Source organism: Erpetoichthys calabaricus, chromosome 2, assembly GCF_900747795.2.
Source record: "Erpetoichthys calabaricus chromosome 2, fErpCal1.3, whole genome shotgun sequence".
NCBI classification, from domain to species: domain Eukaryota; kingdom Metazoa; phylum Chordata; class Cladistia; order Polypteriformes; family Polypteridae; genus Erpetoichthys; species Erpetoichthys calabaricus.
In genome coordinates, this window is record NC_041395.2 from 175,178,955 (window position 1) to 175,191,747 (window position 12,793).

Genomic DNA, 12,793 nt, shown 5'->3' on the forward strand with positions numbered 1-12,793 from the left:
TAAATCCTGCCAGGTTTTGAAAAAATTCTGTACAGATCCCCAAACTGAGAATTTAATTTTTTCCAATTTCAAATAATATAAAACATCGGTTTCCCACTGACTTATCAGAGGAGAGTTAGGATTCTTCCAATTTAACAAAATCAGTCTGCGTGCCAAAAGTGTAGTGAATGCAATCACAGTTTGCTTGTCCTTCTCCATTTCAAATCCATCTGAAAGAACACCAAACACAGCTATTAGTGGGTTAGGAGGGACCGTGACACCAAGGCTGAAAGGCACTTAAAAATTTTGGTCCAAAATGATGTTAGTTTGGTGCAGGCCCAAAACATGTGACCCAGTGAGGCAGGAGCTTGGTTGCAGCGTTTGCAGGTTGGATCTTGCCCTGGAAACATTTTGGACAGTTTTAAGCGAGACAGATGAGCTCGATATATAATTTTGAGTTGAATAATTCCATAGCTAATTCTTGTCTTGTTGTAATAGACGTCACCCCCCTGCCCATCCAACACCACCGCACCGACCACCACCACCCCCATATCCATAAAGTAGATGAGTTTAAGTATGTTTATAAACACATTAAGTTTGCAAAGGGGAAAAGAGGCAGGGGAGTAACCCACTCATCATATATTGAAAACCTGCATAGTTTACAAGCAGTCCAAAATAAAGAGAGTAAGCATTTTATCTTGATTGTGGATAATGGATGGATGGATGAAATTAGGTCTTTTGAAAATTTGGATGATGTCTCCAGGAATATAAAAATGTTTTGTAAATAATTAAAGCTATCAAAAGTATCGCTTTGCTATACAGGCAAATGAACCTGTAAAAAAGATAATGAGATTTTCAGCACTCGTGCTACTTGGTTATTTGTCAGTCGGCCATCCCATGTGAGTTAAATCTATCCTGGTAAGCCATCGGGACTATAATTAGCACACTGTTGACAGATCAGTAAACAGACGCTAGTACTTGGGGCTGTCCAAAAACAGTGTGCCTGGTGTGTGCATTACAGTTTGTAATGTGATCGAGCCGTAAACAGCAGGTCAGTGATGGGCAGCAGCTGCTTTCTAAGACATCAGACAGATACTGACAATATAACATAACATGACATCAAATCGGCTTAATTCAATTAAGGTTCATGGGTGAACAGAGAGTGCCCTGGCAGCAATAGATCCATGACAGGATCCAGCCCCGGACAGGCCACTAGTCCATCACATGGTACATTCACAGACACATTGGACAAATTTAAAATTCATAATTTACCATGTATTTGGAATGTGGATTAAAAAGTGGATATTTATGTTTTCTGTTAAAATATAATGAGAAAATACTTTTCTTCTATGTTTGTTTTAGTTAGTTTAATCTATTCTGAAATTTAAGTGAACCTGTTTTTTCCTTTAGCTAAGTCTGGCAGCTTTAAGCTCAAGGAGGAACAAATTCTGGATATGACCTCAGTTCATTACAAGGCACACTAACTCGTGCACATATGCTTATTTATAGAGATTAATTTAATTCTCTGATAATCCTAACCTACTGCTCAAATCCTGGCTTGATCACAGCTTGTGGAGTTTGAACGTTCTCTCTACATCTGTGTGGATTTCTCTAGGTACTCCAGTTTATAATCCCACTTTCCAAAGCCATGCAGGATTGGTTAGTGTTCTTGTGTGCATGAATGTATGTCTCCTGCAAAGGACAGGGACCCAATACTGTCAGCATAGACTGTGGCTTTCCGTGCCCCTTACAGTGGGAAAAGCAGGCTTAGGTCACAGATGGATGAAATGTACTGAACTGGAACAAAATGACAGAATCACATGCAAAAGAAACAAACATGTCTGAAACCTAGTTGAACTTCAGATATCACAGAACATTCTACAACTGTAATACATTTATATATACATATATATATGCAATATCCATCTTAATAATAGGATTAGTGTCTTTTTGTCTGTCAGTTTGCTATGTCTCTGTCATTCCAACAGATGGCTCATCACACACATTAATACTGCTTTTTAGAATCCCAAACCAAATGGCATATAGCAGAGACAAATGTATTGCATTTGTCATTCCAACAGGTGATGTATCAAAAACATTTGTAGTAATGGATTTTATTACTGCAAATGTTTTTGTGTCTCTGTGACAAATGCAATGCATTTTATTAATGCATACATTACAAAATACATTCCAAACATTAGTGCTGAGGTCTACATTGATTATTTAAATTTTGACCCGTCTCAGATCGGTAGCACTGCTAGTCAGGTCAGGTCAGGTTGGAGAGCATGCACTGGTACAGTGCATTGACGCATCCACCACATGATGTAACAGTTTGGGATTCTGGTTGGCAACCCCCCAGGTAGTCACGCAGTCCAGTCCCACCCTCCGGAAATGACCCTCTATCTGCCGCAGCCAGGTGTTACGTGGGCGTCTCCATTGGCCTGGTCCAACTACTCAGGTCCTCAACAATGTGGATCCTGCAAGCCAGATCACCCTCAGGGAATTGCACCACATGACTGTAGTGCCGTAACTAATGCTCCCTCACAATGCAGGTTAATGTGCCTCATTCGGGACTCCATGAGCAACCGCTCATTCGACACAAAGTCAAACCAGCGGTGAAGAGACACAGTACCAAAGGAGTCCAATCTTTGTCTTAGGTCACTGAATAGCATCCATGTCTCGCAAACATACTGTATAGGAAGGCAGGAAGCAGCAGGACTTTTGTATAGATATCAGGAGCGCCACACACCCCTTTCCAGCAACCTCATGACCCCCCCATGCTCTCTCAATCCATCTACTGACTTCATAGGAAGAGTCACCAAAGACATGAATGTCACTGCCAAGGTAAGTAAACCTCTTGACAAGGTCGACACTCTCTCTGCAGACAGACACACTGCTGATGGCTGTGCCCAAGAGGTCATTAAAGGCCTGGGGCCTCATGTATAAATGGTACGTATGCACAGAAATGCTGCGTACGAACATTTCCACGCTCAAATTGCGATGTATAAAACCTAAACTTGGCGTAAAGACATGCACATTTCTACAGTACCTCATACCCTGGCGTACGCAATTTCCCCGCTTGGTTTTGCAGACTGGCGGCACCCAGCGTCAAAGCAGTGCTACTGTTCCTGTGTGGTCACCCTTTCTTTCTTAGATCCACATTCCTGACGCGGCTTTATAAATACACTGAAACTAACTGCATATTGTTTATTAGTGTAATGCATCTGATTGTAATTAACCTGCAGCAACATAATGGTCCAGGGAATAGCCATAGTATTCCAAATACCATAACTGCTTTAGCGTTGTTACTCTCAATGTATCTTCTTCTTTTTTCAGCTGCTCCCGTTAAGAGTTGCCACAGCAGATCATCTTTATCCATATTACTCTCACTGCACCACTCGGAGTATTTATATCACTGTATCTGAGTGGGGAATCACAGCAGCAGCTAATTGGAAAGAGAATTATCGGTATACAGCATGAAGCAGACACTACCTGAGCCACGGCAAAACGTTTCAGAGACTTTCCTGTACGGACTTCGCGGTTTAGAAAAGGTTTCAACCTAAGAACTATAAACGCACTCAATCAGTCCATCAAGTGCTCCTTGTAGAACTGTTTGTACTTATAAGTACAATTACCTCACTGAAAACTTGCACTACAGTTATAATATTGCACAACCTGCACCACTTCACAACAACAAATATGTTGATTATATTATACAGATAAAACTTTAACTTCATTTAAACAATCTATATTGTTAATAATTAAACATGTGAGGACATGGTGCCGCAGTGCTAGATAGTTCAGGGATTGTTCCTGCATTGCGTTGTATTCTTACTGGTGCTGATGCGACACTGGAAGGATAGACGGATAGAATAATTAAACATGTACTATGAAGATATTTCAATGTTCCTTAAAAGTTTTGAAGAATCTGCGTTCTAAGCTTACAAATGGCTTCACGTCTATTACAGAGCTGATTGTGTGGCGATTGGGTATTTGGAGAAAGAAAAGTAACGACAGGAATTGGAGGTTAGTACGTTTGAAAAAGACAGTACTTCTGTAATAAATTATTTCATCGAAGGTCGTGCATGGCGCAGCAAGCCTCTTGCATGAGACATGAACAAGCACTGCGCAACCGTGTTCCCATGTTGAATAACATGCTTTCATTCCTATCATCATGAAAAAGATATCACGTATACATCTCAGTATTTTAATTATTCAGAGAGCTGTAATATCACGAATGTAATGGATTATGTGTCCTGTCGGAGAAAGAGAAAGCCCGTTTAAGAAGCAGGTAGTGATTCACACACAGAGCACATAGAAGATCAAATACAGATCAAAGCATTTAACATGCTACTTTAGTTACAATGGGATTTGAGAAACTTAAACGATTTTAAGATCAAGTTTATGATGTTCTACTTTAAGGGCAAAATAAACTATGTGATTAAAGTGGAAATTTTAAGATTAAAGTTGACATTTCGTGCTTTTTTCCCCACTGTGTGCCTATTTTTTTGCTTGTACCCTAATAAGCTTTCATATGACACTCAGACGGTGGGCTACGACTCGCCTTTTCACGGCGACTTTGATATGTGACTTCTTTTTTATTTCGGGCACTGTGCGACTTTGTGAACTTGAGCTTTCGAGTTTCTCTGACACTCTGTCACTCGATCAACTTCCTTTTGTTGATTATACCACTGTTTAAACCAACAAATCGTACGTTTTTCCTTTGCCTCCACTTGGTGTTCGCTGAAATTCTTATATTTTCCCCCATGCTTTTCCCATTGTCTTTTCACAGAAGGCTATTTATATTGATTTGCATATTCAAAGAGGCGTAATTCTGGGAGGAGTTAGGGCGGGACAGAAGGCGCGTGCACGTGCGTTATTTTTTACACTAATCAGGATTTATGTAGCGGAAGAACGTGAAAGTATGCGTACGTACAGATTCCTGCATCTGGATTTTTCTGTGCGTACGCACATTCCCGCTTTTGTGCTTATGCCATGTTATAGTGTGAGCTCTACGCACTGCGTTATACATGAGGCCCCTGGTTCTTGGTTTTTTATCCAGGACACTTGCAAGCCCAGACACTGAGACTCCTCGCCTAGTCTCTTGAGAGCCCCGATCAGAGCCTGTACTGACTCAGCGAACATCACAGCATCGCCAGCAAAGTCAAGATCAGTGAATCTTTCTTCGCCAACAGATGCCCCATGCTTTACAAAAATTGACAAAGGCTGCAAAGAAACTGCCGATATTCACGTTTGCGCTCCATGAGAACTCTCAAAGCCAAAATGCGGTTAATTGTAGACTTCTTAGGCATAAAACCAGACTGCTCCGGTTGCTGGTAGGTGAGCAAGTTATCAAGGATCCTATTGAGGAGGACCCTAGCAAGGACCTTACCCAGCACCGAGAGCAGTGTTGTCTCCCTGTAGTTGTCACAATCCAGGCAATCATCCTTCCTTTTCCAGATAGGGATGACAAGTCCCATTTTCCAGTCAGTTGACTGACTGGCACAGCTAGTGTCAGACATAAAAGGCCATTCAATCTAGCCATTATTCTTAAATCCTTGGATTCATTCACCCTGCCTTTCCTCACCCATTATACCAAACATATAACTATGAAGTGACTCGCCATATAATGAAGGCAGCTGTCCATATATTCTTACATCTGCTTCTCTATCCAATCATACACAATTAAAAGCTACACAAGAATCTATTAATAATCAAACATTTCATCCATACATCTATCCATAATACATCTTCAGTTTTTCAGACCAACAACTACCAACAATAGAACAAATCAGATTTTGTTTTACTAAACAAGGAAAAGCAAAAGCAAATATGTGATGAGATGAGACTTTAATGTGTGTGTGTGTGTGTAGGAATAAGTGAATAGCGATGAGGTTAATGATGGCAAAACTAAGATGATGTAATGCCATAACAGGCAGCCTGACAGCTGTCTCACAGAAACAGAATTCATTTGATGATAAGTTTTACAGGTGCTGACACACTAATGAAGTAAGCAATTCATTCAGACGCCACCAGCACATATGACAGCTGCACACTCAGTCATCAGGCCGTGTGTGTTTAATGAAATTCTTGTAGCATTTCATCCTGTTGTGTTTTAAATTATGGCAGGGTCTCTGTTTCATTAGCATGCCTAGGCAATGTTTTTAAATGTCTTTGTTGCTCTGAATAAATATCTGCCTTCTTGGCTTTTTTATCTTGAATCATCATCTTTTTTCCACGGGTGTCCTCAAGTGTGGATTTCTCTATTTAGTGAAACTACTAAATAAAAGATTAAAAGAAAATTTGCTTCTTGTAGGATCTCTATCAAAACTCAAAATAATTTACTCTTTCTTACTAGTAGTCTTCTGTTACTAATTTTGGAGTCATACTCCATAATTTCATTTGGAATTCATTCATTTGGAGCCCATTTTGCCTGGTTAAAAGAGTGGCCTTGTTTGGACCATAATTAAATCAACACTGTCATGGTACAGCACACGAGTCAGCCAGACAGTGACAGTATTATGATTGCCAGTTATAACAGGTCACCACTGACAGGGAGTGCCACCCCTCAAAATTAGTTATAGAAACTCTTGGGACACCAGTGTAACTTCAAAACACTGTGGTACAGTGAGAAGTATATTTAGAGTCCCCTATGCCATGATGATAGATTTATCTACTATATAGTACGTCTCCCTGCTCTCCATTATGATGTCCAGGTGCCCAGGAATTGCCTTTTAATAGAAGACTGGAATCTGGGGTTATAGGGATTCCTGGGGATGTTATGAATAACGGCAGTTATTTTCCAGCATCTCAGGAAGTCATGTATGGACTTCACTCTGAAATACAGTAGTTCCAGGAAGGGATGTAAATGGACGTCCTCACTACAGGCCAGACAAATGTAGCTGTCAGGAGGAGTGTTGACAAGAGTTTACTTTTTTGAAGAAGGAAAATGAGAGGAGAAAGAAAGGTAGCAGGAGTGATCAGAGAAGAGCAAGTAGTATGTCCAGGTGAGGCTAGGCGGTCTGCTACCAGACCAAATAGATAGAGAATTACTTCTTAATTAGTCTGTCCCAAAGGGATGGCAGGTTTATTATTTTTCCCTCATTTGTATCCTTTTACTTCAAGACCCTGCACCCTCCTGTATACTTATATTTTAGTTATATGAAATATCTTTTGTTTAATATGTATTTTGCCTCTTTGGTACATAATAGTTTAGGAGTAAATCCCTGCTGTACTATTTATCAACTCTTGACAGTCAATTGACATTGATGTTCATTCAGTTCATTGTTTCATGTTCTGCCTTTTAAATACTTTCATATATTTTAAATATATATGTTCATTAATGTGTAACCTGCTGTGTTGCTGCTCTTTTTTGTAACTCCACACATCCATATCGATATAAACCATATGGGCAAACCAGCCCAAGTTGGTGCCAGTCCCAAACCTAGATAAAAACTTGGCAAAACCTTAATGATGGAATCGAATCAATCAGGTTTGGAAAAATTAAAATCATGTTTTCTTTCTTTATTATTTTCCCCTAGTGGCAAATAGTATAAATCTTGTCCTGAATTAACTGTCCCTATCCTACTCCCTATCTCTTGTTTGCACCTCAAAAACGTACCAAAACAAGGCTGACAGAAACACATACAGGTGTCCGTCAGTTAACGTATTAGGGCAAAATGTAGTGCTTTGCCTGTCAGGTTTTGCAGCTTAATAATATCATTGTTGTGTTATTGTTAGTATTTCCTATTCAGTATTTATTTAAATAACTTTTTTACTATTCTGTTGTTTTGAATATTTGCTAGTCATTATCAAGTTTGCATGTTCACTGTTTATACAGTGCTGCAGTAGCCATATATGGGGATGCAGCTGCCAGGCACATAATTACACACTTCCTTGTGAAGTCACAACAGGATGAGCTCTGCAGCTATAGCTTGCCTGAACTTTGTTAAAACATGAAAGGTAGTAAAATATGAATAAAAAAATTACACTGGACAACAAAGATTTTGCTTCTTGAGAACTTTTAGGTATATCTTATGGATTTTGGCTTGCAAATTTAAAAAGTTACCTTTAAATTTTCCATATCGTGTTTTTTGCAATCATCTCTTTTAATGATTTCCTTTCATATTATAAGTATACATACATGGTACAATAACTACAACTGGAACATCTGTGGTTATCTAAAAGTAATGGTACTGCTACTAGGAATGCAGCTCAGGGGTACAAAGTACTGTGAATGGTTCAACCATGGTAAAGCATCTCATTAAATTTAAAAGAACTGACAGCTCTGTAAGCATTTGGTTGCAAGGCAGAACCACATGTAACACATAACATACCTTTTGACCCAAAATATATTTTTCTGTCCTCTTTATATAAACCTTGGACTAATGAAAACATTTGTGGAGGCAATGAACAAGGAAAGTAAAGGATTTCCATATCTGAGACAAATAACTGATGCCAGGATTAAGGAAAGCATTTTTGTTGGTTCACAAATCAGGCATGTCATCAATGGCAACTTGTTCAAAGATCTCCTAAATGGGCTGGAGGAAATCACATGGAATGCATTTAAGGATGTTCTTGGGAATTTGCTTGGCAACTAACAAATAACAAACTCTGTCCAGCTGGTTAACAACATGCTCCAAGCATACAAAACCATGAAGTGCAACATGTCGCTAAAGAGTCATTTTCACACTTGGACTTCTTCCATGCTGATGTTGGTGGAGTCAGTGAACACGTTGAAAAGTTTCACCAGAACATTGCAAAAATGGAAAAGTGGGATCAGGGCAAATCAAACATGTCAATGCTGGACAACTATTGTTGGACAATGAAAAGAGAAGCATCAGATCCAAAGTACAAACTGAAATCAGCAGTGAAATATTTATAGCCCAGTTGAACTAGTGGAAAATGTCAGCATCATTAAGTGATTAAACAAACTAAATTCAATAAATATTAATTTGTTTCTCTAAATTCCTATGTGATACAGTCAATCTAAAAATATATTTGTGTTCAGCTTGAAGCTGAATTCTTAAAAGTTTTTGTTGTCCAGTGTTTATTTTATGTCAAATGTAGCAACCAATAAAAACCTTTATGGGGTTGTCATTGAACTTCATCTACACTAAGAACTCAAGAAAGGAAAGTGCTTGGTAGTTAACACAAAAGGGTGCAACCAGAGTGGAAGCACCAGGAAAGGGTAGACAGAATTGGGGTGAGATATACAGGCGAGAGTCAGGAACAAAAAAAAAAAAACAACAAGAATTGGGCATCAAAGTCTAAACACAGAATCAGAATGGTGGTCAAAATAAACATTGCCAGGAGGCTGTAACTAGGTATTGTCTTTGCCCCTATCTAATACAGAACTTAAGGTTTTTTTTTTCAATTCTAATCAAATGCAATGCTAATCTGTATTGCATGCTTTGAAACTTTAATCAAGTTCATGTGTTGTCACAACACCATCCCATCACATCACTGGCAGTTGACATCATTTTTGAAAACAACCTAGCCATAAGACAAACGTCATAAAACAGAGGTGCCAGTGGTGAAACTATAATCCAAAATAGTATTGTGATGAAGTTACAGATACAACACTAGTTTTACAGACCATGTCCATACCAAATACAGATACAAGAGGTCCATTAATGTAGATTGTGGCAATTATAATGCTTAGTATTTCAGGAAATTTGTGAAATTCACCTCAGACTGTTTAATTTGTTTTATTCTTGTTTGCATTTTGACTTTGACTTCACCAGCTTCCAGGACAGTCTCTGTCTCACATGTTATGAAGTAAATATAATAACTAGACTTCTATGGCCAGATCACTACAGATAATAAAAAAAAAAAACAATTCATTCTCATTCATTTTTGTTGTTAGGATAGCATAGACAGTTTTGTTCTGTTAAATGATGTCTCAGAACTGGATGAATGGAAATTGCTGAGTAGCATCATACAGTTGTTTTCCTTAGCAGGTTATTGCTGCTTTAGAATCATTAGAAGGAGAAACTGATAAACTATTGGCTAACCTATTTGAACTGAACACATTACAAAGCTTGTAATATCTTTGCTGCTGCATTGTTCCTTTCAACAGATCTGTGAACAGACAGACAAGGAATGGCGCCACACCTCTCTATTTGGCATGTCAGGAAGGGCACTTGCACATCGTTGAGTTCCTCGTGAAGGACTGCGGAGCTGATGTCCATTTGCGAGCCCATGATGGTATGACAGTTCTTCATGCCGCAGCACATATGGGACATCACGCCTTGGTCGTCTGGCTGGTGAGTGTGAAGTGGTCTGAGGATGCCCACATATAGTGAACAGGCACCATTTTTGTGCTTGGGACTTCTTTTGTCAACTTATTTTTTAACAGCACATTCAGGAGGACTATTATATACCTAGGTTAAATATCCCCATTATGATTATAAAGGTAGCATGGAAAAAGTAAAGCTAAAGAAAATTATTTCCATTTCTAGGCACTGACATTTGTAGTAAGTGACCTCCCATTCAGGATAGGAGAAGCTCTGGATTCTAGCAAACCTAAAATTGGGCTGAGCAGTTCAGTAAATGAGCTGTTGAATTTTTATAGATTCCTGATCAGATTAGTTTCTGGTGAAGTGGCAGTAACATTTTACCATAACGTCAAATATAAAGCACTCAATAATGAAAAGATGTCTCTGTGCCATGCACAACTGTTGCAGGTTTATTCCCCGTGCTGGAATTAGAAAAGCCTCATAAATACTATTAAATAATTATTATATTTTACTGGCATTTCTGATATGAAATTCTGTTAGGGCCATACTAAAATTTTCCTCCATGTATGCAGACCTCTCTATTGTAAATTTGAACTTATGGCTGTCTCTCTGTTGAAAATGATTAGTAAAACATGCTAGGTCACATACCTTTCATGTCACAAAAATCCATCCAACAGTGGGATGCTGGTGCCTGGTCTGTGTTGGTTGGCTTCAAAATGTTGTGATACCCTCTGACATTGTCATCATCTGACAAACTGAAACAGAAATACATCAAAATCAAATAGCTTTAGGGTGGAAAAAGTAAGACACAATAACTTGGAAACAAAATACAGACTACACGTTCTGCACGATTCAAATTGTACAGTGCACGTATGCTAGCAGTAATAACTGCCATGCAAACAGATTCTTGCTAGTCATTGCAAGGCCAGCAAATGACTGAAAAAATAATTTTCCACATGCATCTATCTCTGCTCTTTCCACTCCAGGATTCTGCACTCTTTTGAAATGGAAGCATCAAATTGCTGATTCCTTTTTCACAAAGTGGAAAGAGCAAATGAAGGCTTCCTTGGTGGCTTTTTCAAATTTAGTGTGGTCCTCTTCAGTGGTTTTTGAAAATCACAATGCATTCCTAATATTAGACTTCTTTCTGTTTTTTAAAAGTGAGAAAAAGACCTTGAAAAAGACCTCCTTTTAATGAAGCAAATGATACTGGACTTTTCATACCTCTTTACTGCTGTGTGTTGTAATGGTCTCAATTGGGAAAAGCTCAAACCGGTAGTGCAAATACATGATTAAAAAAAAAAAGAACAGCAGTCAATTTTAATATTGGTTTTAATACTGATGATACATAACGTTCAGACCCCATTGCTAAATGGTAAAGTTTAGGTTGTACGTGTGCAGTCACACCTAAAGATAAAAGGAAAAATGCAGAGATAATTAGTCCAGCAAATAAGCTTGCCGCACCTGGCATGAAGACAATTTCACATACTACAAGGAGCATATGATAGGAAATTAAAACATAAACATGTTTTAAGAAGACAAAGCTGAAGATTGTTTTAATAATAGAATATAGTGCCTGAGGGAAGTTTATTACTAATTTTGTACAACATTGACTGGGGGTGTGCTCCAGTTGCCCTTACTGCAAAAACATCAGTGCTAAATCAGCATCTCTGTAGTCTCATAAAATGTCTACAATCAGCAGATGTGATTTGTCTGGAAGTATTTAGATTTTGCAATGATGGTGTTTTAAATTGTTACCAAAGTGTCTTGGTGTATCATGGGTCAATATAGAGGTGAATATAGAGGATTGTTTACTGAATCAACACACTACAGTATGGTGAATCATTACCTACTTTGAGGAACTACATCAGTTTAAGATACCTCAAGGCTTGGCAGGCCTACTGTTTCAATTTAATGGAGGACAAGGTGCCTAATGCCTGCAAGAGAAAATTAGCATCTTCATCAAAACTGGTGCCTATCTTCTTGTAGCCATATTATGAAAATTCCTTTTGCTTAATAATTACTTAAGAGTAAAATGTTTCTAAAGTGGCATACAGGCAAAAAGTTACAGTCACAGTTTTGAGTTAACACGCAACATGCACTGTTTTTTCAACTGAATGTCAATTTCAAGTCCAGACAGAGCCTAACACTGTTGTAGTTATTCTGTTTTCATGAATGGCAGACATACTTATGAGAGAAAACTGGCATAAACTATCTTCAGACTGATACATTTCTTCTCTCAGAAAACAATTTTTTTCAGGCATATGATAATTTAACTTTCATTTTGTCCAAACTACATTAGGTACAGTATCATCTGCAGATTAGCATAACTCTATCTTCAGAACCCTTTTTGAAGGCTAGAGGGCCATCTTAATGGGTCTGTGAATCAATAAAAGGTACTACAGAGAACAATTTATTAAAATAAGATGGATTATTATACAAATACACATAGGAAGAGATAACACAAAGGATAGCTCAAAATTAAGGGACAAAGAAATAAATTGAAGGCTATGACTAACTGATGGGATTATGTGATGGTCTGGGTTGAATCCACAATTTTTGGTAGCTTTTGG

At 38.4% G+C, this 12,793-nt stretch overlaps 1 protein-coding gene across 1 annotated transcript in view; it reads left to right on the forward strand.

Moving 5' to 3' along the window:
• espnla (espin like a) overlaps positions 1-12,793 on the forward strand; it is a 114,962-nt gene that overhangs the window by 15,486 nt on the left and 86,683 nt on the right. The window contains exon 3 of the mRNA XM_028793319.2: positions 10,061-10,247. Coding sequence (XP_028649152.1) covers positions 10,061-10,247 — 187 coding nt within the window. The remainder of the gene's footprint in view (positions 1-10,060; positions 10,248-12,793) is intronic.